Consider the following 22,602-nt stretch of genomic DNA (forward strand, 5'->3'; position numbering starts at 1 on the left):
TGTCAGGGCATCAGTGGCTGCTCCTTTCCAATGTATCTGCATCTTATTTCTTACGGCTACTGCCCCTGGCTCCATGGGGGATAAAGATGATGAGCTCAGCAGTGCTCCTCAAGAAGCTGCATTGTGACTGCTGCATTGCTGGGTGGTGGCACTGTGACATGTGGGTAAGAGAGCACCACATGCACAACCCTGCCCGCTGCCCCTCTGCCCAGCATCCTCTGGAGGAAGGCCTTTGGGGTTTGATGAAATGTAGTTATGTCCATTAAAATGGGTGATGGGATTGTAAACTGTCACCTCCTGACTTTCCCTCTGAGCTGCACTGCACCTTAGGAAACATGCTGTCAAAAAGCAAGAGGTGGTAAAATATGAACCCTGTGAGGGAAGACTAAACCACGCTAAAGTACTTTTAAAGGACTTTGAAGATACTCAGTTAATGTTTTTCTGCCCCTTACTGTCAGTCTCAAGCATGACCTTTGCTTGAGGCTAGTTCAAAGCAGAAAACCTTAGCAATCAAATCCCTCTAAAACTCTCCACATAAAGTATTGTTCATAGGTGAGAAGACGCTTTTAGGAAAATCCAAAGAAATGCTAAAGATTAAAAGAGGAATGCAAAGGGAAATCAAAACTCTGTGCCTACAGCTGCAGTTCCTATTAGCAAAACAAAAGCTAGGTATGTTTTGTCACTGAACTTTGTTTCATTCTTCCTGTCGCGATTTTAATTCAGTAATTTAGGTTAAATGAATGATAACAATGAAACTCAATAAAACTTGCCTTATGTAACTCTGGATTTTCTTACTTTGCTTGTGGGCTTTCCAGATCTTCTGCTTAAAAACAAGAGAGTGCTGCTAATAAGTGAAATGAAGGCTATAACACATAATTGTTCTTACTTCCTTATCTGAGTGGGAAGACAGTGCTGCAATTAAAATCCACAATTCCATTGTTCCAGATGGCAAGTAGCTAGTTCATTGACATTTCTGTCTACCTTCACATTAGCACCACGTGATACAGGTATACTGCTTGTAAGGAGTTACGGGCAGTACAATTGGAAATTTGGACATACCTGTATTTACACAGTATACTACAATACCAAAGCTGACATAAAATTTCGTTTTCTGAATTGTGACATGGACATGCTTAAATCAGATAAGCTTAATTTGTAAATTATTGAAGATGTAATTATTTTGTAACCTATAAAGCCACACCTCACCAGTACCTCTCATTCATGCAAGCCCTATAATATTACAAGTAGTACAGACTGGGAATAAAGTCATTAAAAGGAGATTGCAGCAGACCAACTAGTGTCATAAACCATCTTTAATAAATGCATGCCTAGATGCATCCTGCGCTTCCTCTTGATTCCCAAGGGTTGTGCCATATACCTTCAAAACTCGCCTGTATGGAGAGGTTAAAAGAGAGTGAGCTAACAGGGATTAGGGCAATATGGGGAAGGGAACTTCATCAGCCAGAGTCACAGCATGGTGGGTGCTCTGCTGAGGGCACTATGGCACATGTGGTTACCGACACCCTCCGCCTTCACTTCTTGTGCCTTGCGAGTTGTGCGCTTTGCCTTGGCCGTGCTGAGCTCACTCCTGAGTGGCCCATAAAGGAAAGCAGTTCCCAGCTAAGGAAGTGGCCAATGGGAGTCCTGCTTTATAACCAGTCTAACGCACAGCTTGAGCACGTTACTAGATCTGCATGCCACGAATTTCAGTGTTTGGTAAGAGCAGCTGAGCAGCGGTTGCTCAGCTGTAGTCCTGTCTCAGGCTCCTTTTCTGCATACAGAGGAGCTGTGGGGCCAGCCTGGGGTGCAATTATTCCGAGCACTCAATCACATGGTCTCAGAAACATCTCAATAAAATCTGACCAGCAACGCAGACAACCGCTTTGCCTCAAAATAAAACAGCTACCCGGGATCTGAGCGCGGCAAGAAAGCGTCCTGTCCAGCCTAGAAGCGAGGAACTCTGGCACTCAGCAAAAATGTCCGACAAAACCCCCTTCGAAACAGATATGCTAACGCTCACGAGATTCGTTATGGAGAAGGGACGCCGTGTTAAAGGAGCAACGGGGGAGCTGACACAGCTGCTCAACTCCATGCTGACTGCCATAAAGGCCATTTCCTCTGCAGTCAGAAAGGCAGGCCTTGCCCACATGTGAGTCCTACCTAGCGATAAGGGGAGGAAGAGGAGGTAGAGAGACAGCTGCTTGCACAGGAAGGCTGGGGAGTGGGCAGGGATTCATAAATACATTGGAAGTGTCTTTTTTAAGCTGAGTGACTGTATATATGAGGTCAGAGCCTGGATTATCAGGAGTGGGAAGCGAGAAAACTCCTTTTCTGGATCATTTTAATATCAGGAGAAAGGTAGACGTTTAAACTAACTGCTGTTCTCTAATATTTTACTCTAAAAATGTAAGCCAGAACGTCAATGCATTGCTCACCTCATTATCCCTTGTAAATGTTGATATTGACCTATTTTTAAATCTACTGTGAATTTGCAGAATATCACACTATGATATTTTCAATGCAGAATATCACACCATGATATTTTCTGCTAACATCCAAACCTGGTGCTGAGCTATGCAAATCAGGGCTTGGCTTATCTTGGAAAGCTGATGTTCTGCCTCACTGCAGTACTAGTAATGCTCTAAAGCGACAGACCTGCAAGAAATGCCATACGCTGCCATGCATGAGTGCATTTCCCCTTTCTTCTTCAAGCAGTATCAGGGTTACAAGCAGGGAGTCTTAAAAGGTCCTGTATTGAAAACAAACATAACAATTTGGCACGTAGTGGTTTAGCAAATAAAGAAAGAATAAAGAATTGCCTTAGTAAAACCTGGAATGAACCAAGCTGTTCCTCGCACAGCCAGATGAAATAGACATCAGTGTCATCGTTTTAATGGTGATCTACCTGAAGCAATTTAGAGAGCTGGAACATCCTAATAAAATTATGTGTTTAAAATATGTAGGTTTTGTTATGTATTGATATACATGTTTCTGTACATTCCTGTGCATATGTATGTACATATGCATACATGCATAAAAAAGACAGGTAATATATTCGTGTAAGAAACACAACACTTGTAATTTGTTGGGATTTTTTGTTGTGGGTTTGTCTGGTTTTTTTCAAAAATATATAGCACTCTGGGGGGTTTTGTGCTTCTGCTTACCATTTGGTGAAAGTCCTCAATGATCTTTGCAAATCACGAATTCAGTGTCTCAGTACTATCACCCTCACTTTAGAGGTATGGAACATAATATGTAGAAAGAACATGAGACATACTCAAATTTAACAGCAGCATCAGGCTCCTATGCCCTTAGCTGTTAAACTGTGATTTGTCTCTGTACTTATGATGTGAAGCTGAGCTGTTTTGCCTCTCTGACTTAGAGCAACAGTTGCTTTTATCTCATTTTTATCCTTCAATATGCAGCCTCTGAAGTGTTTAGTAAGTGGAGAGAACCTCTATTTGATAGACTAGAGGTAGAATAGTCACCTAGTCTACAGGGCACATGGCTACTGTGCTAGATGAATCTTCCCCTCAGAAACAAAACATGTATTACGTTAGAGCAAATGTCCTTTTCAATAAACAAAAGCTTCAGGTAATGAAACAGAAACATCTAAAGTTTCCAGACACACAAATGTGTAACTTGCACCATACAGATTACAGCAAGTAATCGTGAAAATTCAAAAATTCTCATGGCAAACTTTCAACCACAGTCACTGGCTTGAATCCATCTACATTTGTGAAGCTAGAGAGCTCTGGTTTTTCTAGTCCTTCCAAATAGGACACTGTGAAGTGTCTTCTTCAGTGTTAAAAAGCCCAGCATGATTTTTTAGCAAATTTGCCATTCAAAAGTAAAGGAAGACTTTTTCCAAGACATAGACCTGAGCTGGGAATGTGCCTGAAAACACACTAACTAAAGAATGGATGCTTGGCACTCCCTGAAAATCATGGTCCTTTCCAGTATCTCAAACTTGGCACTCAAAAATAGAGTGCCCCAAACACTTGCTACTTCTGAAAAGCTCAGGCAGCTTTGAGCTTTGAGTAAAATAAAAGACTTACCCTGTCTCCAGCTAATGCCTGCTGCTGCCCAGCATCCTAGGGACTAATTAGTTGTCCCTTTCTCTTTTCTTTTTTTTTTCTCCAATAATGAAGAAAAATGTTGTACCTATTTCCTGCATGATTCTTTATACTTCTAAGGTGCCCAGACCATGCACATGAAGTCTAAACAGTGCTTCCTTAACTAGAAATCTCAGAAATATGTACACTACTATATACTACATCATTAGTATATTGCTAAAATCAGAATAGGGAACAGAAGCATCATCCTAACCGAGCCAAGGATCATGGAATAAACCAGACCTTGATCCTGAGATACAGCTCAGCATAAGGAATTTTCTGGAGGTGTCTTTAATGCTTCTGGTTTTGGGGTGGCTGGGGACTGAGTAGTTGAGGGTTAAAGGGCCATCACAGAGCTCTGAGCAGCCAGTGCCAGAAAATCATACAGATGCTAACTGCCTCTTCTCACTTCTCAAAGCTGCTGCCAGTTGCTTGTGGGGCTTCTAGAGAAGCCTGGCACCCACTGGTTTGGCTGGGGGTCTAGTCTGGCCTGGAGAACATCCAAGCAGGAGCATAAGGACCCAGATAAAGCCCCAGAATGATGCCTTTCTCATGCATGCTTTTATTTTTTAGCAGCAGCAACCATCTCCTAACTCACCTTAGTAGTTTAATCCAAAGATTAGAGGTGTGGGAAGATGACAGGAAGGAGCTATCCTGACTTGGGTTGTTTTTTTTTCTCCCTAAAACCCGTAACATTGGCCTCCCTCAGGTTTCTTGATATTTTCCATTTTCTGTAGGTTTGGTATAGCTGGCACTGTGAACGTGACCGGGGACGAAGTGAAGAAGCTGGACGTACTGTCCAACTCCCTGGTGATTAATATGCTTCAGTCCTCCTACAGCACCTGCGTCCTGGTCACGGAGGAGAACAAGGAGGCCATCGTCACCCCCAAGGACAAGCAGGTCTGTACACCGGCTCGGGCAGCAGCAGGGGGCACTGGTGCTTCACGTGTGGGAGCCAACCCTTCCCGAGGGAATGCAGAGCGTGTGCGCTATTACTGCATTGTTTTGATTATTAACCATGGTGGAGGGCACGGCTTCAACAGCTAAATGAGCTGTGCAGGGTAAAATTATTATTGGACTTCTGTGAAGGGGGGAGAATAGTTATTTTTGAGCTTGCTAACACACCGCAGATCCCAGGTGTGTGTGTACTAGTGCACTCCCTGAGCGCCGGTGGAAACATAAAACGACAGGAGAGGCTGGCAGAACTGGGGATTACATTATGTGTTCAGAGGAAACACCTGATTGCTTCACCAGGCTTCCCCCAGGAGGGGATCCTATTGCTGCGAGATACTGCTCGTGCTGATGTAACCTAGCCTTTCCTCAAGATGTTTTCTTTCTGCCTTCTTACTCTCAAACCTCCCACCACAAGCAAGTCCTTTAGTTTGGAATGAAATGTAGCAGAAAACCCTCCTTATTTACTTGAAGAAGATGCTTGCTTCCAGAATGAGTCACTCCTTTTGCTCTCAAGTGATTTCTTGCATTACTTGTCAGCAGAGGACTGCTCCTTTCTATCATCAGATTTAGTGCTGTTTGAGCAGAAGAGTGCTCTCTCTTCGTTCTCTGTCAGGCCCCACAGGGGGTGGGTGTTGTGATGCAGGGCCAGCTGGGTCAACAGCACAGCTCTCTCTGGCAAGCCATGTCAGGCGTGCTTGGAGGACTAAACGCAGTCATAAAAATATGGGGTTTGTCAAGTAAGAGGAAAGAACAGTGCAAGACTATGTATCATTTAATGCTTCCCTTGGCAATTCTGTTTTAGGGTAAATATGTGGTGTGCTTTGACCCCCTTGATGGCTCATCCAATATAGACTGCTTGGCACCAATAGGAACGATATTTGCTATCTACAAGAAGGTAAGACAACAAATGAAGCACACATGGCATGATTCACTTGGTGAAAGCAAAATTTCTTAGGTATGTCAACTTGCTTCATTTCTTTCTATATCCTCTAAATGATCAACAGAGCTCTAGAAAGAGTAAAAGACATGACATTTGAGATTCACATGCACTAAAATGCTGCCTGAATTCCCAGGAAGGAGGCATTCATTCCCATGAAATTGCTGGGTGGCAGCACTTCCCTCCTCCAGACATACAGACACTTAAACAAAACCCTCTCATCATTAGGCAGCTGGTTGGCTCTTCAGTGATTCTTTACTCGCTGCAGGAGAGCTGAGGGGAGTCACGGTTCCTGCAAATCACAGTATTTGTCTTCCTGGATACTGACCGGGGAGGGCTGATGGTTACTGCCTGGGCTGTATTGTGGCTAGCCATGTGGTGGCCTCCCACTGTGAGTTGCATGCTTGTTACGGATGGGAGTATATAAGCATGCTAACAGTGAAAGCCTCCTGAGGCTGAAGGAAGCAGTCACCTACAGCCACCGGGCCCTGCCAGTGTGTTTGCTCCTATGGGGCTGCACAGAACAGCAACTGTGCAGCCAATTAACGAACGTTAATAGTTAGAGTCATGCCAAGTCTTGTGATTTGATTTCTAATCTCTCTGTAGCTGGTGTTTTTCCTAAACCCTGAGCTCACAGTCAAGTGACTATGGGAGACCCTCAGCCATTACTATTCTGAAGTAACATTTACAGTACTTGTGACTGCAAAGAAGTCTTTACAGATTCAGATGCTACACTTCAAACACATGAAAATATGTTTTTAAAGTCTGTCTCATCTTTTAACTCATGATTTTCAACTGGCTAGTCCTCCTTTTTGGCATTCTGGCAGGTAATATGCTAACCACCGCTGTTGATAATATGTATGCGTCTACTAGCAAACCAAATAGTTAAGGCACGATCTCTACAGACTCATGGCACAAGCCAAGTGCTGGCAAATGGCTGTCCACATTGTTAATGGGTAGTGCAAACCCCCATCACAGATGCAGCCCAGGCCAGCCAACACCGAGACGATGCCTGGGTATGGTTTGTGGACAGAGCAGTCCAGGACTACCTCCAGTACTTTCTACCATATTGATTTTTGCAGGGAAAAGGGTTTAGCTTTAGATGCAGCCGATGCCATGTGTTCTTAAGTTAAGCAAAGGGGCCCCCATCCTTTTCACTGACCTCTCAAAAGATAGCCTAAAAGACTACAGCACCTCCTAAGATTTACAGTAGGCAATAGCTGTGTCATCCACTGTTCTTAAATGTGGTAAGCAGCATCACACAAATACTAAACATTAGCTTTCTCCTTAGAATTATTGTGTTAAGTTACTCTGTGTAACTATAGAAGCAAGAGCTCAGTGTAATTAATATAGCTTAGCAGGTGGAAATACAGATTAGATTTCCCTACCATCTTTAGCTCACCTGATAATGTGTATGAAGACTACAGACTGCCTAGTCTTCCCAAGGATTCTGCTTCAGAACAGAAACATTCTCCAAAGAACTCATGTTCCCAAATGCTCAAGTTTTCAATTGATTTTCTCATCCTTCCACAGTTGTTGCTCTAACATAACAATGGACATGAGCTGGCAATGTGTGCTTGCAGCCCAGAAGGCCAATCTTGCCCAAAAGTGCTTGACCAGTAGGTTGAGGGAGGTGATTCTGACCCTCTGCTCTGCTCTGGTGAGACCCCACCTGCAGCACTGCATCCAGCTCTGGAGTCCTCAGCACAGGAAGGACATGGACCTGTTGGAGAGGGTTCAGAGGAGGGACGCAAAAATAATCAGAGGGATGGAGCACCTCTCGTATGAGGAAAAGATGAGTCAGTTCGGCTTGTTGAGCCTGGGGAAGAGAATGCTTCAGGGGGACCTTGTTATGGACTTTCAGTTCCTAAGAGGAACCTGTAAGAAAGATGGGGAGAGACTTTTTAGCAGGCCCTGTTGCAACAGGACAAGGGGTGATGGTTTTAAACTAAAAGAGGAGATATTCAGGCTGGGTGTGAAGAAAACATTCTTTACAATGAGGGTGGTAAAACACTGGCACAGGCTGCCCAGAGAGGTGGTGGATGTGCCATCCCTGGAGACATTCAAGACCAGGCTGGATGTGGTTCTGGGCAACCTGATCTAGTTGAAGATGTCCCTGCTCATTGCAGGGGCATTGGACTAGATGACCTTGGAATTCTCCTTCCAACCCAAACTGTTCTATGATTCTAATTAACATATTTGTTGCAAATACTGTTTCTAAGTTTTGGTTTTCATGTGGGTGGATACCCTTCAGCGCCTCATAAAAAGAAAAATACATTGCTTTGTACAAATGCTTTATATCCAAATGAAAACCCTGCTGCTAGGATGAAGTGTGGTTTGTCAATTATAAAAACAACTTACCAATTTTCCCCGGAAAGTAAAAACAATGTTGAATTTACAGTTTTTCACTTGCATAATTCTTTCCATTAAAATGTTAATTCTAAAGTACACATTAATTAATGCACCCTCCTCTCAGAGTAGAAAATTTCATAGCAACACTGCTAACTTTAAATACTACTAACCTCAAAACCTTTGAAATAATGAAATCATAATAAGTGCTTTGTTGATTGTCACTGAAGAGTAGTAGTATGAAAGGAATAAAAGTGAGATGTTTATCCTAATGGATGAGAATCACGAAAGAAAACACAATTTCAGACTATTCAAGGTTCATTTGGAAAAGCTATGAGAATTGTAATCCCAAAGGGTGATTCTTAGCTCCTGTCTGATGTTTATTACCTTCCAGTTCTGAGACTATCATCTGATTATCTCACTATGTCAGCACTTCAACTTCATTTCCAAAGGCCTACCCTCCAGAACTGAAATATTTACCTCATTTTAGGAAAAAGAAAAAAAAATAAACAGCACTTTTCTACAAAGGTCAGACTCAGTGCCAATACATTCAAACCTGAAAATGTTTCTCTGGCTGCTCCCAATCTAGAGCCACCACCATAGTGGCAGGTACCATTGCCTCCTGCCAGAAAGCACTGTGTCAGCTTCCTAGAGAAAATCACCAAAAAATAAAGGCTATCTGAGGTTTATTTAATTTTCCACCTGGCTTTTACTTTCTGCTGCACAGGTGGTATCGATAAAAAGACCAGAAACATCAGAAAAGTGGGGCTGAGGGAGGACTCGTGGAATCAGCAAGAAGCCAGAGCAAGTGGTAGGACATTGACAGTCACTGCCGCTAAGGGGCTCTCAACTGCTGCAGTGCAGAAGGTGTTGACAATATGTATATTTTGCTTGGATTCTTCCAAATTTTTCATGCACTGAACTGGATCAACAACTCCCAATTCATACTGCATATACATGCTATGAAACTCCACTGCTTTGTTTCATTCTGGTTTTAATTTGTATCTTTGCACGGTACCTCAGATGTGTCTATTGTCATGAGGACAACATCCTCCCCTCCATGTGACTCCTCATGGGAAAGGTGTAAGAATTCAGTCAAATGCAATGGATACTATGAAATACGTGGTACAAATAGAGACCTGGAAACTAAGTCTTTCCAGAGTTCTACCCAGTGCTGATGAGAACTCCTCTATGTGATGTTAGGCAAACGATAGATGCAAATATTTTCAAACTCAGATATCACCTGAGGATACTCCTATAGCAAGAGTCTGCAGATCTTGTTTCATCAGCTTCACACCAACAAGATGAAGTGACTGTGTCAGTGCTTGTCAGAGCTCCTCTGCAGTCCCTCTGCCTACTTCAGTGCTTTGCATAAAGACCTCTGAAGAGATTTCACTACCGCCATTTCATAGTCAAAATGTAATGGAAAGGAAATCTATCTGTGCACTAGAAAGGATCAAAAATATTCAGCAGCTATCAGAGTCTACTGGCCAGCTTAGTTCTGTGGTTTGTTTCACAGTGTATGGTACTTGGCAGGACTCCTGCAGTCCTAACAGTGAAATATCAGCTGATCTCTAGCTTTTTTGCATTCTGACAAGCTCTGCAAAATGTTTGTTTGAGACTGAGCTTTTTTCCTTCCTTTTGGAAACTGTCTCTTGGAAATACGTTTGTGAATTAGGATGGAAAAACAAGTTAATTCTGCCAACTGTACATCTCCTGATGGAAGAGTTCCTCTGTTTTTTCATAATAGTCAGCAAATGTGTGGTTTCTCAGCCATGTAAACATAGAAAATACATTTAAGAAATAGGACTGAAATGCTCTTCTCACAATATATTTTAAATCAATAACATATGTAACCCTCAGCTACGCATACTGTATATACACCATGTTCTACAAAACGAACCTGGTTACTGTGTTTATACAAAATTATTTTTTTGTTCAATGATGAAAGCATACAAAAAGCTAGAAGAATCATAATATATTTGCAATTAGTTCTGTAAATATATGTTTAATTCTGCATCTAGGGTTGCAAACTATTAGTCATTATAGACAACCATTGCTTTTGATGTTGAGATGTGCCATGGAGATATATTTTTGAACAAGAAGACACTATGTAGGGTCTAATCATTGGTTCTGTAGAATATTGTTTAGCAGAGGATTAGCCATTAGTCGTTAGTATTCAAAGCTCTGGAATATACAAACAGGGGTTTTAACCAGTCTTCATCAAATGTATTGTAACTGCTGAATAAGCAGCTTGACATAGAGCACTTCCAAGAGACTGTGTACAAGATGTATTTGTACATGCTGTATTTCAGCTCCGATGACAAACTGGTTGGCAACTGGAGTTTTATTTTTTTCCACAGAAGATCTTGACAAAATAATACTAATAAAAATGTTGAACAAAATATAGCTAAAACCTGTCAGCCACAGTAACAAAAGTAACAAAATCTTTTAGCTAAAAATGAAAATATTTTTATGTGGAATTTGTCTTCATATGCCAAGAAAGATAAGGTTTTGGTGTCTCAGATTTCAGCTTTCCTCCAAATGTTGGCATACAATAATGAACGGGATCCCAAGGTTACTCTTAGCCTTTCACCTTGCTAGGAGCCTGAAGGGCACCCTTAGAGTTACTTGCTCTCTGGTGTGATCCTCTCCTTGGAGGAGAGGTTTTTTCCTTTGGAAATTATCTGCAGAAGGCACTTTTGATTATTTAAAGAATTTACTCAATATTCATCAAATATTTTATTTCCTATGCAAAATAGTCACTGATTTTTTTTCTTTTAACCAACAAAACCAGCTATTTTGGGCAGACCTGCTATTTCTATTTAGAAATACTACTTAATCTAGCTAAGCCCATGCAATCACTGAGAAACTGTCTGAGTTTGGAATAATAAAATGCTAAACCAGGGCCTGAAGAAAGGATGTCTTTTTAATTCCTCACAAACCACCATCAAAATACCCACAGAAGACCCATCACAACTGACCAGCTTTTAGAAAGAAACGTTACTATCAAGCATTCCCTACCTATTTTGTAGTCCCAGGGGGTGAAGGCTGGAGTCAGCCTTCCCAGATATCCGTGGCTGTTCTCCTTTCTTGCCACACCAGTCAATCTCTTGTAAGCCATGGCTAAGGCACACCCACATTGCTGGCTGGAAATATTTGCACCAGGTCTGCCTGGACTATTGTTGTTAAGTGACAACCAAAGTGCCAAATCAAAATATGAGTGTCAGAAGTTGATTAAAAGCCTGAAGTAAAATCCCATGTCAATGTTCTATGTAGAGTTATACATCCACACCTGCACACATTACATGTGTAAATGCATTTGTTATTTTATATATAATTTGAATATTTTTGCCACTTCAGTTACCCATCTCTTCACCAGCAGAGACCAATGCACAATCTTGGTTCCATCATGTTGCACCATCTATGCTTTTATTCTGAATTACTGAAGCAGTTTGTCTATAATACTAATGACTGCATTCACCTCAGTTATTCCCTCTGAGGGGTATCAGAATGGTAGCTTACATTTACACTTCCAGAAAAACAGTACCTCTGTTATATCTCAGATTTCTGATGATCTGGAATTAATGGACTGCACTGTAAAGCTAAGGTATCAGCTTTGTTGCAGGTATTGTACTGATTGCATGACATGTAATAAATAACAAACTCTCAATGTCCTGTCCCAGCGTGCACATGTACTTGTACTAAACTTGCCCTGAAGTGGTGGGAACAATCTCTACTTCGGTTGTTTCTAAAGCCTGCATAGACACAAAAAGGAAATCTGCCCTACATTATTGAAAAGTTGTTTTTATCGTTTCTCATAAGAATTTAACCTTCAGTCCAATGGTAATTCTTCCTCAGGAAACAGATGCAGAGCCCTCTGAAAAAGATGCTTTGCAGCCCGGACGCAATATTGTTGCTGCAGGCTATGCCTTGTACGGGAGTGCTACACTGGTTGCCCTCTCCACAGGGCAAGGAGTGGACTGCTTCATGCTCGATCCGGTACAGTCATGGTGTTAATCACATTGCTACAACCTTTTAGAGCTTTTTATGCCTGCGTTTGCTCATTTTTGTTACTCCTTGTCTCTGTAGTCTAGGCAATCTATGTGATTCTTGTTTTCACCCACATCCTGGACCATCCCACCTCCACCTTACAAGTAGTTGATAATACATTAATATGCTGGTTGCAAGACCTCTATTTGTTTTTCCTACTCAGTGAAGGAGAGTTTAAGTAATGCTGTTTAAGCATTACAGACTGCTGTTTCACACAAACATTTAAGAAATTTTACTCTGAACAGCATCTTTGCCTCCACTTAAAGGACTCCTGTTTTTTGATTGTTCTCTCTTTTTCTGTCTGTAGAAGAACCTCAGCATGGTCTGTGTTTGCCTGGAGGCAAGGACCGTTCTTTGATACAGTTCATGCAGAGTGATGTCTGATTTCCTGAGTGCAATTTAGTTTTATGGCTAAGTCTTCTAAGCTGCATACCCAACAATTTGCAAAAGCACAACCATACCTGTACGATCGGACATATGCCACCCCTCAGTGCCCAGCCCTGGCGCCCAAAAAGTGATACCTGTTTCTGTAATGCAGAAAAGAGACCACTGATTTGAAAGAAACAGCATTAGATGAAAGCAATACCATAGGAGGGGTTTTGATAAGAGAATGCATTATTATCAAACTTCTTTTAACCTTATAAACAGGCACATACCAAGTGGGAGGAACTGAGAGCTGAGATGCTCTGGTCAGAGACAAAGGAAGAGAAGGTAGAAGTTGCACTCAGACTGCAGACAGCAACACTTGGGGGTAGCATTCACTTTAAGATATTTAGACAAGACAGGCAAGAAAAGTTCAAAAATCAGAAGGCAGTGGTTCTGATTACAAGTTAAGGTTCTTAATTTGTAACTTTAGGATTTGTGGTCAGAGATTCATGATACATCTGCTTTCAGGGCTGCCTGGTGTTCTTTTGATGTGCTAACTATCAGAGTTGAACTGCTTTTTATTTATAGTAATACTGTGAAAAGTTTTCATGAACTTAACACAGATTCTGTGCTTTCTGCTCTGTTTAAAATACTGTCAGCTTATACACAGACTGTTGCTGAAAGGACCAAGCTGTACTAGAGTTTCTGCCATCACTAGTGTGGCAACTGTTATAGAAAGCCAACAAAATTTTCTGCTGCTTGCTAATAGCTGGTCTACCATTTCCTTCTGTAGGGTCTTGGTGAATTTATTTTGGTTGACAAAGATGTTAAAATCAAGAAGAAAGGGAAGGTATACAGTCTGAATGAAGGTTATGCAAAGTATTTTGATCCTGCAATGACAGAATATTTACAAAAGAAGAAATTCCCTGAGGTAAGAAAATAGTAGCACTGTACCCAATGTACTGTGGGCTGGCAAGCACTGCATTCCGCGAAGTCCTGGATGATGGGAAAGGATTTGAAGGCCACACTGAGTTCAGCCCCATGTAATCCTTTTGTGCTATTGGATCCATTTTGGGTATGTATCCAATGTGGTTTTTTTTCTCTGGTGCCCTGACATCTTTCATAACTTAGACTTTGGCAAGTAAATTCATAGCTTGTTCCTCACTGTGTGGAGGAAAATGTATTGTACATGAAGAACCAGGTTTTTCAACAGAGCTCTGAAACTGTGCCAGCAAAAAGTGGTGGTATCCTTTTCTAGCTTATCTGAATATGCAGCTCAGCCACATGTGCAGCTGGGCATTTGGGGCTAGATTCCACACAGTGCTCAGAAGGTGCTTGCAGGGATCTGGGTAACATCACCTTATCCTCCCTGTATATGTTTTCATCTGAGATATGCAGTATCACTCTTGCACTATCTACTTGAACTATATGGAGCAAGAACATAGGACACACAGGTTGGGAAAAAAAACCCAATGGTGTGACACATACTTTCACCATATTCTGTTAAGAGGATTATACTGTATTCCTCAGAGGGATAAAGATGAGAACATCCCATGTCTGATGAACTTTCTTGTGGAGACTTAACAACTCTCTATGGCCTCTAGTCAATTAGAGCAGGATACCACACAAGCTCTCAATGTGGAAAGCTGGAAGCTCCCTAGAAAGTGTGGCTATGTGAAAACTGATGTATCCAGTGGAAAACTTCAGGGTGCTGTACATGGAAAAGTTAACAAGTAAGAGTTTAAAGCATAGTCCTGTGAGAAGCTCTTTCTGAGCTGAAAATCTGAATTTACTGCATTATTACTACATATTGCAAGGCTGACCTCTCTTCAAAATGTCTTTTCTGTATTATCAAATCATAGCTACAAAGGGTGTCACATCATAGCATTTTAAACACATTAATTTTTAATATTTGAGGTCATTTTGAAACTTCAAAGCCTACTTTCAGTCCAGCTGTGAGAGAAGCAGAAGCCGACAACACAAATTTCATACTTCCTGAAAACTAATCCAGCTGAGAAAGAGGACATCTGTGCTTCTCATTCTGCTCGTGTTATGCTGAGCTATGTATTCACTATAATGCTATGACACTGGATTTACTAATCTGTGTTTTTTGCAAACCACCCAAGTGTTGCTTAAAGTAAATTTCTCAGTCAACTCCGGGCAACCTCAAAAAGACTGACGAGATTTCAAACTCAGTGGAATGACCAGGCAGAGGTATTTCACTAGCAGGCTGAGTGAGGACAGCTTTATCATGTGATTCACTAAATCCTTAGGTTAGGACACACAGGAAAAACCTCCTTTGACAAACACTATTTTATCTCAAATCTGTGCTTCATTTGAGGAAAATCTTTTGAAAGAGTTGTTGCACTAATGCAATAGAAGTATGCAGAAGGTGGTTTTGTTACTTTAAAGCAAGAAACACATTACTACATAGGTTATTTGGGGCAGCGGAAGCCTCCTCAAGGGTGCTGAGCAAGCACATCACTTTGCTACTCTGAGATGTAGGGCTGTCTGCATAAGAAGGGCCAAAGCACCAGTGTTACGGCCACAAAGCACAAGAAAGTGTCCTGCCTGTCTGAAAGCTTGTTAAGTACCTGAGTTTTGGAAACAGCGTAACTCAGTTCCTTGATTTAAAAAGAATACTGTGTTTGCATTGTGGAAGGAAAAGAGGGAGAAGGTGTTGCCACACTTCCATAGCATGAAAACTGCTTTCTGCATCACCTGTAATTCTTACCAGCTACACTGGTGATGATTCTACTTTCCCTGCAGCGCCCAGAAAGAGCATTGCACAGCTGTGGTCTCTTCGTCTTTCTCTCTTCAGCATGCAGAAGGGCAGTGGGGGTATCTCCTGGATACCTCCCACCTGTGACTTGAGGAGGTGTGGGGCATAGGGGACCCCTTCTTACTCAGGCAGACCACTCTGATCCTGTGGCCTTCTGGCCACTAGAAGCCAAGAGACTAGCATTCATTTCAGCTACTTGTCACTATCTTATACCTTTTTTCCTTTGATCCTACCTGTATTTCCTCCTGCTTGTGTTTCTTGATGAACATGCTGTTCAGACGACACTAACGCTGCCAAAAAAAATGGAAAAGTTAAAAATAAAACAGGCAAAGTAGGATGTTGTCCTGTATTCTGTATCACTGTCAGTAGCAACCAAATATTATAAATTAACTGTTTATGTGGAGAGGAGATACTTTGGCTTACTATCTAACCACAGCATACGAGATCAGACAGTTAAGGATTTGCCTTAGCAATGCCATCAAAAACTTAGCAACAGCACATTTCAGCATGAAACTTTCTTCTGCCAGCCAGCCAAGATATGCCTGAGTGATATGACAGAAAGCTAATAAAAACTCTGTGCTTTTGTTACCATATCTGTAGGTGGAGCAAGGGATGCAGGGTGTTGCTGCTGTAGTCTGTTCTCCCCACTCTCATAGTCATCACAGTTATGCAAGAAAAAACATGGTCTTGTTTTGCTGTGGATGAACATAGCTGTTGGAATATCTGTAGAATAAAGAAGTGAAATGTTACTTCCATCACATTGTGAAGGAAAAAAATCACAGGACCTATCTGTTATGAGCCATTTTTTGTTCCTTTGGGTTAAGCAAAAAAAAAAAAAAAAAAAAAGAAGCCGAAAGGGTGAAACTAAGAGCAATTGCAAGTTTATTCGAACACCATGGGTGCTGGCCAAGGGAACATCACGGTTTTCCAACTCTTTCATTAGCATCAACTGAATCAGTGCGAAGTTCTTACTGGGCAAACACACAGCTTGACATTACTCAGAACTCAGTATGAAACTCCCTATCGCTCATGCTCTGGTTTTTGGGTTGAGAAGAAGGCTTGGGAAATGTGCTGGACACACATGCAATGCCTATTAAACTTCTCATCTCTAAGAAAAATGCGTGAGTGACCAAACTGGAGAACAAGAAATAACGTTTCTAGTAACTAAAAGGACTATTTATTCCTCCCATGCAGGTAGCTGGACTCTAAGTGAAGCAAAAATGCTATTTCAGTCCATAGTTCAAGAGATAACAGTATCAGAGTGGAGGAATTTCTCATTTGTATTTTTCTCAGCACAGATTCAGCTCTATGTTTCTAGCATACGAATTTCTATCAGGGTAAGAAGCAAGCAAAACTTTAAGTGTAATCTCATCATCTTCACTTAACACTGTCCCTGTACACATAAATTGTGGAAATGACCTGCATGTGAATAGGATAATCCAGCATATCCCAACTGTATCTGGTGATCTGTACTTAGATGGTTCAGCTCTGCAGCTCATTGTCTGTATATTTCAAACATGTGGGTTGTAGACTTGTTATTTGATAATGTCATAGAAGCAGTCCTTAGCAGTCTGTTTCAGGGCCTGCTTATGGTTGATATGCTATGCCTTCCTTATCTTAATGTTTAACAAACTTTTCTTAAGACTTGCTTCATTGCCTTCTGAAACCATGGAAGAGAGCTCTTCCTTCAATTGTATTTTTAAAGGTAATTTTAGACTGTAATCACGTCTTTCCCTGAATATTGTCTTTTTCTAAACTGAAAACTTGCTTTGTTCTCTCTTAAAATACCTCTTAAGCTTTTTTTTTTTCTGACTTCGGATTTTTAGAATTGCAAAGTCACAAGTGCTAACAGCTCTGAGATGGCGAAGCTATCATTTGAAGTCTAAATATATAATTATTTGAGGGTAAGCTGTGAAAAATAAGGGATCAAATACTTAAAAGTATTGTTCAGTTGTGCCTGGAAGTAATACTGCCAGGTTTAAACAAAACTAAATATTGAAGCTTCAGGCTCTGTCTTACCTATCATGTCCTTGCACTGTTTTCCTCTGATTTTTTATAGTTTTTCTAATGTCTGCAAGAAGAAAGAATCGCAGAAAATAGCACAAGTATGGTTGAACAAGGGTTATTACCTAGGCTGGAGCTGTTCTCTGTTCCAGTTTTACTACCAGCTGTATCAAATATCCAAGTCTTATATTTAGTGGCTTAGGACTCAACTTCCTAGTGTTCTGTTGCATTATGTTCTGTACTTCCATGAAAATCTCCTCTGATTTTAAAAGGGAGTAAACATAAAAAACTTTACAGTTACAGAGAACAGTTTGAAAAAGTTATTTCAAAACAGAATGAAGTTTTTCTCTGTGTTTTTAAATCCCACTTGTGGATTTTCTTTTTTCTTTTTTTTTCCCTTCAGCTAAGCTCAAGATTTTGCTGGGAAGCGTGACTAACTTGTGGTGTCTGAAGGTCTTTGAGCTAACACTGCTGAACACATTCTCTATGTATTTCTCTTAATCTAGAACACACAAGGTGAACTTTGTAGAAAGCACTAGGATCTCTTATTAGACAACTGATACAGACAGAAAAAATGTTCAGAGGTCTTTTCAAACCTGTAGCGTTGCAATACACAATTGCACGTATTGAATGTGCACAAAGTCCCAGTCTCTAGTAATTTTCTAAGGAGGCACAAATTCCTCCTCCGCTTCAGTTCAGTATATTACTGCAAGACCAACAGATTTCTTGGCATAGTAGCTTTCAAAAAGCTCTCCTTCGGTTTACATTTGTATTGTGTATCTCCTCATCATAAAAGTACGGTGGTGCGTTGCTTTTCTCAGGTGGAGTTTATTTAGTGTATATAACTGCTATTTGTGCAAGATACCTAGTTTGTCTTCTATATTTCCTACCTTTCCTTACCATTTTCATAACCAATAAACCTGAGACTGATACGAATACTTCCCTGCTTGCTCTTACTAAAATGAACTCTCCTTCAATGACATTAATATCTAAGCTGAGAGCAAGGAAAATCATATTCATAAATAAATTGCTTCCTTTCAAGCTAAACTGCGGAATGAACACTATGTCCAATTTCACAACCTGACAAACAGGCTAGAAGCCCACTGTGAACCATCTAGATCTGTTGTGAAAAGTGACATCCCTCCTCATGCTCTGGGTTAGGAACCAGTGAAGGATCAGCAAACAAATGTATACCTTGTACTGATAATCTGAGGAAGTTTTTACTCACTTTGCAGTGAGTTTGCAGCCCTTGCTTTTTCACAGGCTGGGGACTGATACCAAATTACACGTTGTGCACTCAAATTACAAGCAGCTTGTTTTCTATGCTGTGAATGAGCTCTTTAAAGTGTTTATTTAGAACTCCATAGACAATCCTACAAAAGGCTAAGCTTCAGGCTGGTTTACGCATTTATAGTGTTTATAAGCAGCCACAGGTGTAAGCAGATTTGATTCCTGTTTCGTAACAAAATTACATTTTTCTGTGCTACTAGCTGTCTAACCTGGTAGATTTAATGCTTTACTCTACATTTTTCAGGATGGCAGTTCACCATATGGTGCCAGGTATGTGGGCTCCATGGTAGCTGATGTTCATCGTACATTGATGTATGGTGGTATCTTCATGTATCCTGCTAATCAGAAGAGTCCTAATGGAAAGGTAAGTTGTTTGACTTATTCTCTGGTGAGCTTAGTCAACCTAATACCTCTGTTTTTCCTAGAGAAGTAAAAGAACAGTTTATAGACAGATAATAATTTTCCATCCCCTGGAGAAAATTATTAATTTATATGATGGTCAGCAAAGGAATTCAGGCAAGAAATTTAAACAATTGCCTATTTAGGCAATTCCCAATTTAGGCCAGATATCTTCCCATGTGCTTTTATATTGCACACTACTCAAATAATCTTCATGGCAACCAAGGGCTTTATTCATCTTTATGAAGTGAAATATTTCAGTACCATAGAAACCTGTTGAGATACCTATGACAGTTGGCGTAGCTGAGGGGGGAAGAGGAGGAGGAGAACAAACAAACAAGACCCCAACCAACCAAAACCAACTAAAATAAAAACAGAAAACAACCCTCAAGCCATTAAACAGTGTGGATCTGGTTGTGTATCTGAGCAAGAGACAAAAAAGGCATTTGCTGTCTGTGAGAAAATTGGATTTGCTGACGGGCCTCTTCCAATTAAACTTCTTGTTTTGAAATCTGTGTTAAACCTTTATTGTAGAGAAAACATGAGGAACAGGACAAAGGAACAAATGTACAAAGTACTTACATAGTTTTATAAAAATCAAGATTTCTGCATGAGTTAGCCTGCATTGACTGTTTGATCTAGTTTGCACTGCCATAGGAGAGAAAATGAAAGAAGCAAAACTGTACTACCATTACAAATAAAAGTTTTCTCCTTTCCTTCTCAGAGGGTAGGTGAAGACAGTATTTTCCACATAAACCTCTTCTTGAAGGAGAGATCATGCCTCTGTGGCAGCTACCTCCTGAAAGTCAGTGTGTGCGCTTAGAGAGCTGAGAGGAACCAAATGTCACAGCAAACATAAATGACATGTATGTAGGCTCTAGCATAGAGAACTCCTTCATTAGGTTACAAAAAGAGTGAAAAAAAAAAATGCTCAATAACTAGTGCTGGATTTATCAGCCAATAAATAGGTCTTCTTTTCAAGTTAGATATATTAATCTTTCTTTTTTAATATGAATTTAAGGCTTATAGTTATCTATTAGGTGAAAAATGTTAAACCAATCTGAAGACAGAGCCCTTCTGAAGACCCCTAAGCGCGATTGAACTATTATTTGCAGGAAAACTGCTTTATTTAAGCCACATAGTCACAGGATAACCAATAAGAAACTCAACATATGCTTCCACTGCTGTATTCTGGCTCATGATCTTGCAAAATTTGGCTATGCACTGAGAACAATGGAGGCTGTAGGTCCTATGTTGCTTGTCAGGTGGAGACCTTGTACCAGAAGTAGCACTTTAGTGGGCTTTAAAGATAAGAATGAAGGTAATATGTGTTATTTAAGTTTCTGACACATGGTTTCATTACAAACAGTGTGATAAAGAAATGATGGCTAGTAATGTCCTGTCTCCAACCCATTTCTTTGTCTCTATATACAGTTGCATTCTGCCATGATTTCTTTTCCCCAGAAAATATTCTCTTTTGCACATATGAAAAGCCCTTTAAAAATGATATGTACTAATATTGTCTCACATGAGCACTTCATAGACCATCAGAGATTCAACTAAACCTAAGTTTAGAACTAAACATTAAAAAATAACCAGCTACCATCCATGTCCTTTTAAACATAGAAACTTTTGGCATATGTTTCAAGTAAGTTTGCATTCCACACAGAAACTCCAGAGATAACTTCTTTAAAGATGTGAACAGATATCAGGGTCCAAACCGAAAGTATCTTCATACCAAAATGGAAAATCTGCTTTAACTAATTACTGCAGTTACTTCTGAAAACAGAGTTGCTGTCTGGATGAGTTCAGGCCACTAATATCTATTCACATATCTGAAGAGTGGCAATGAAATCCTGAAATTTGAAACCAGGAGCATCAAGTTTCAAACTCCAAAATATCCTGACCAGACAAAATCTGATTACCCCAAGCTTTGAGGTAATGTATAAAGCCTCCACATGAGAAGAGATTTGGACTTTGGTTTCCCGGTACTGTTGACTCAGCTGGCTGAACTCTTTTGCTGATGTCTGTGGTCTGACAGCTTCTTTTGACATTTTTGACAAAATACAGCTTCGCTGGTGCTGCACATCAGTACATCAGCTTGGAAACAATGGTGGTGATGCTTGGACGCAGGGTCAGTACACTGTTCCTCAAAACAGAAGGTGTTAAGGGAGGTGAGAGAAGGAAAGGGAAGAAGGAGAGACTGACTTGGTAGGGTTCTTTCATGTGATTTCTCCCAAAGGCAATCATGTGTTCCCTCTTTCTTTCTAGCTCCGACTTCTCTACGAGTGCAACCCTATGGCCTTCATCATTGAGCAGGCAGGCGGGATGGCGACTACAGGGACTGAGGCGGTGTTGGATGTGAAACCTGAGAGTCTTCACCAGAGAGTCCCTCTCATCCTTGGTTCTCCAGATGATGTGCAAGAATACCTTGCTTGTGTACGGAAGCACCAGAAGAGCAGCTAAAGGCTTCTTGGCATCAGATCTTGCTCATCCATCTTCAGTCTACAGGAGAAGCCATACCTTTCAAGATGGTGGATTCTAGCAAGTAGCACTCATCTCCGAGTGAAAATCCCACTTTATGAGAACAAGAAAAATAGTGAAAATGGCTGATGGGAATAACAAAAATTTCATTTTTTCTTGCACACAAATGTAAGAAAAATCCTTTATCTTTGATTTATGCAGTGCAAATTTAGAGACAGAGGCCTGATTATTAAACAGGAGCAACTTACTTTATATAGTATTAACAAAGGAAGTGGATTGTGCCAGTACCCCCATTCAATCTGAAGCTTTACATCTGAAACTACATGGTTGGCATGATTTTCACATTAACATTTGCAATGCCATTATCTGGATTTTGTGTCAGAGGTTTTGTTGCAAGGTGCTTTTTATCTTGACAGCCCTGAGAAGACCAAGTCATATGTTGTCAGAAATAGTATTTTTATGCTTCAAATTATATACGTCTTGGGTAATTAATAAAGATGAAAAGGCTGCAATGTTGCCAGGGTAATTCAACTCTCATAAGAACAGGTAAATGCCCTGTGTTATTTACAGACAGGTAACTGCCAGCAGCACAAATTACAATAAACCATTGCTATGGATGTGACACTCAAATCATGCCTATTCCCTGTTTATCCATTGTCCGTTGCAATAGAAGATGAGCTATCACCACAAAGCTGTTACACCTCCATTTTCTTTTACTTTGAAAGGTTCTAATTTCAGTTTGAAGCTTGTCCTTTTCTACACATTACACTGCCATTCCTATCCACCTCCAGCACACCCATCCTGTCAGTGCCCTAGTGCTATGTCTCAGGCTTGACACAGCATAAGGAGATCAGGAATCAGTTCTGAAG

At 40.7% G+C, this 22,602-nt stretch overlaps 1 protein-coding gene across 1 annotated transcript; it reads left to right on the forward strand.

Moving 5' to 3' along the window:
• Positions 1-1,357: 1,357 nt before the first annotated feature.
• FBP2 (fructose-1,6-bisphosphatase 2) lies at positions 1,358-21,765 on the forward strand. Its single transcript, XM_010015883.1, has 8 exons — positions 1,358-1,403; positions 1,903-2,149; positions 4,853-5,015; positions 5,872-5,964; positions 12,217-12,357; positions 13,568-13,705; positions 19,095-19,214; positions 21,521-21,765. The coding sequence occupies exons 2-8, from the start codon at positions 1,977-1,979 to the stop codon at positions 21,713-21,715; spliced, it is 1,023 nt and encodes a 340-aa protein (XP_010014185.1). The 5' UTR covers positions 1,358-1,403; positions 1,903-1,976; the 3' UTR covers positions 21,716-21,765.
• The last annotated feature ends 837 nt before the right edge of the window (positions 21,766-22,602 follow it).

Source organism: Nestor notabilis, unplaced genomic scaffold (genome assembly GCF_000696875.1).
Source record: "Nestor notabilis isolate BGI_N333 unplaced genomic scaffold, ASM69687v1 scaffold8536, whole genome shotgun sequence".
Lineage (NCBI taxonomy): Eukaryota > Metazoa > Chordata > Aves > Psittaciformes > Psittacidae > Nestor > Nestor notabilis.

Bases quoted from the DNA above. Each gene is read 5' to 3' on its own strand.
- FBP2 (XM_010015883.1), top strand. From the start codon at position 1,977: ATGTCCGACAAAACCCCCTTCGAAACAGATATGCTAACGCTCACGAGA. The intron at 2,150-4,852 runs GTGAGTCCTACC...CATTTTCTGTAG, and splicing joins AAGGCAGGCCTTGCCCACAT to GTTTGGTATAGCTGGCACTG. The intron at 5,016-5,871 runs GTCTGTACACCG...ATTCTGTTTTAG, and splicing joins TCACCCCCAAGGACAAGCAG to GGTAAATATGTGGTGTGCTT.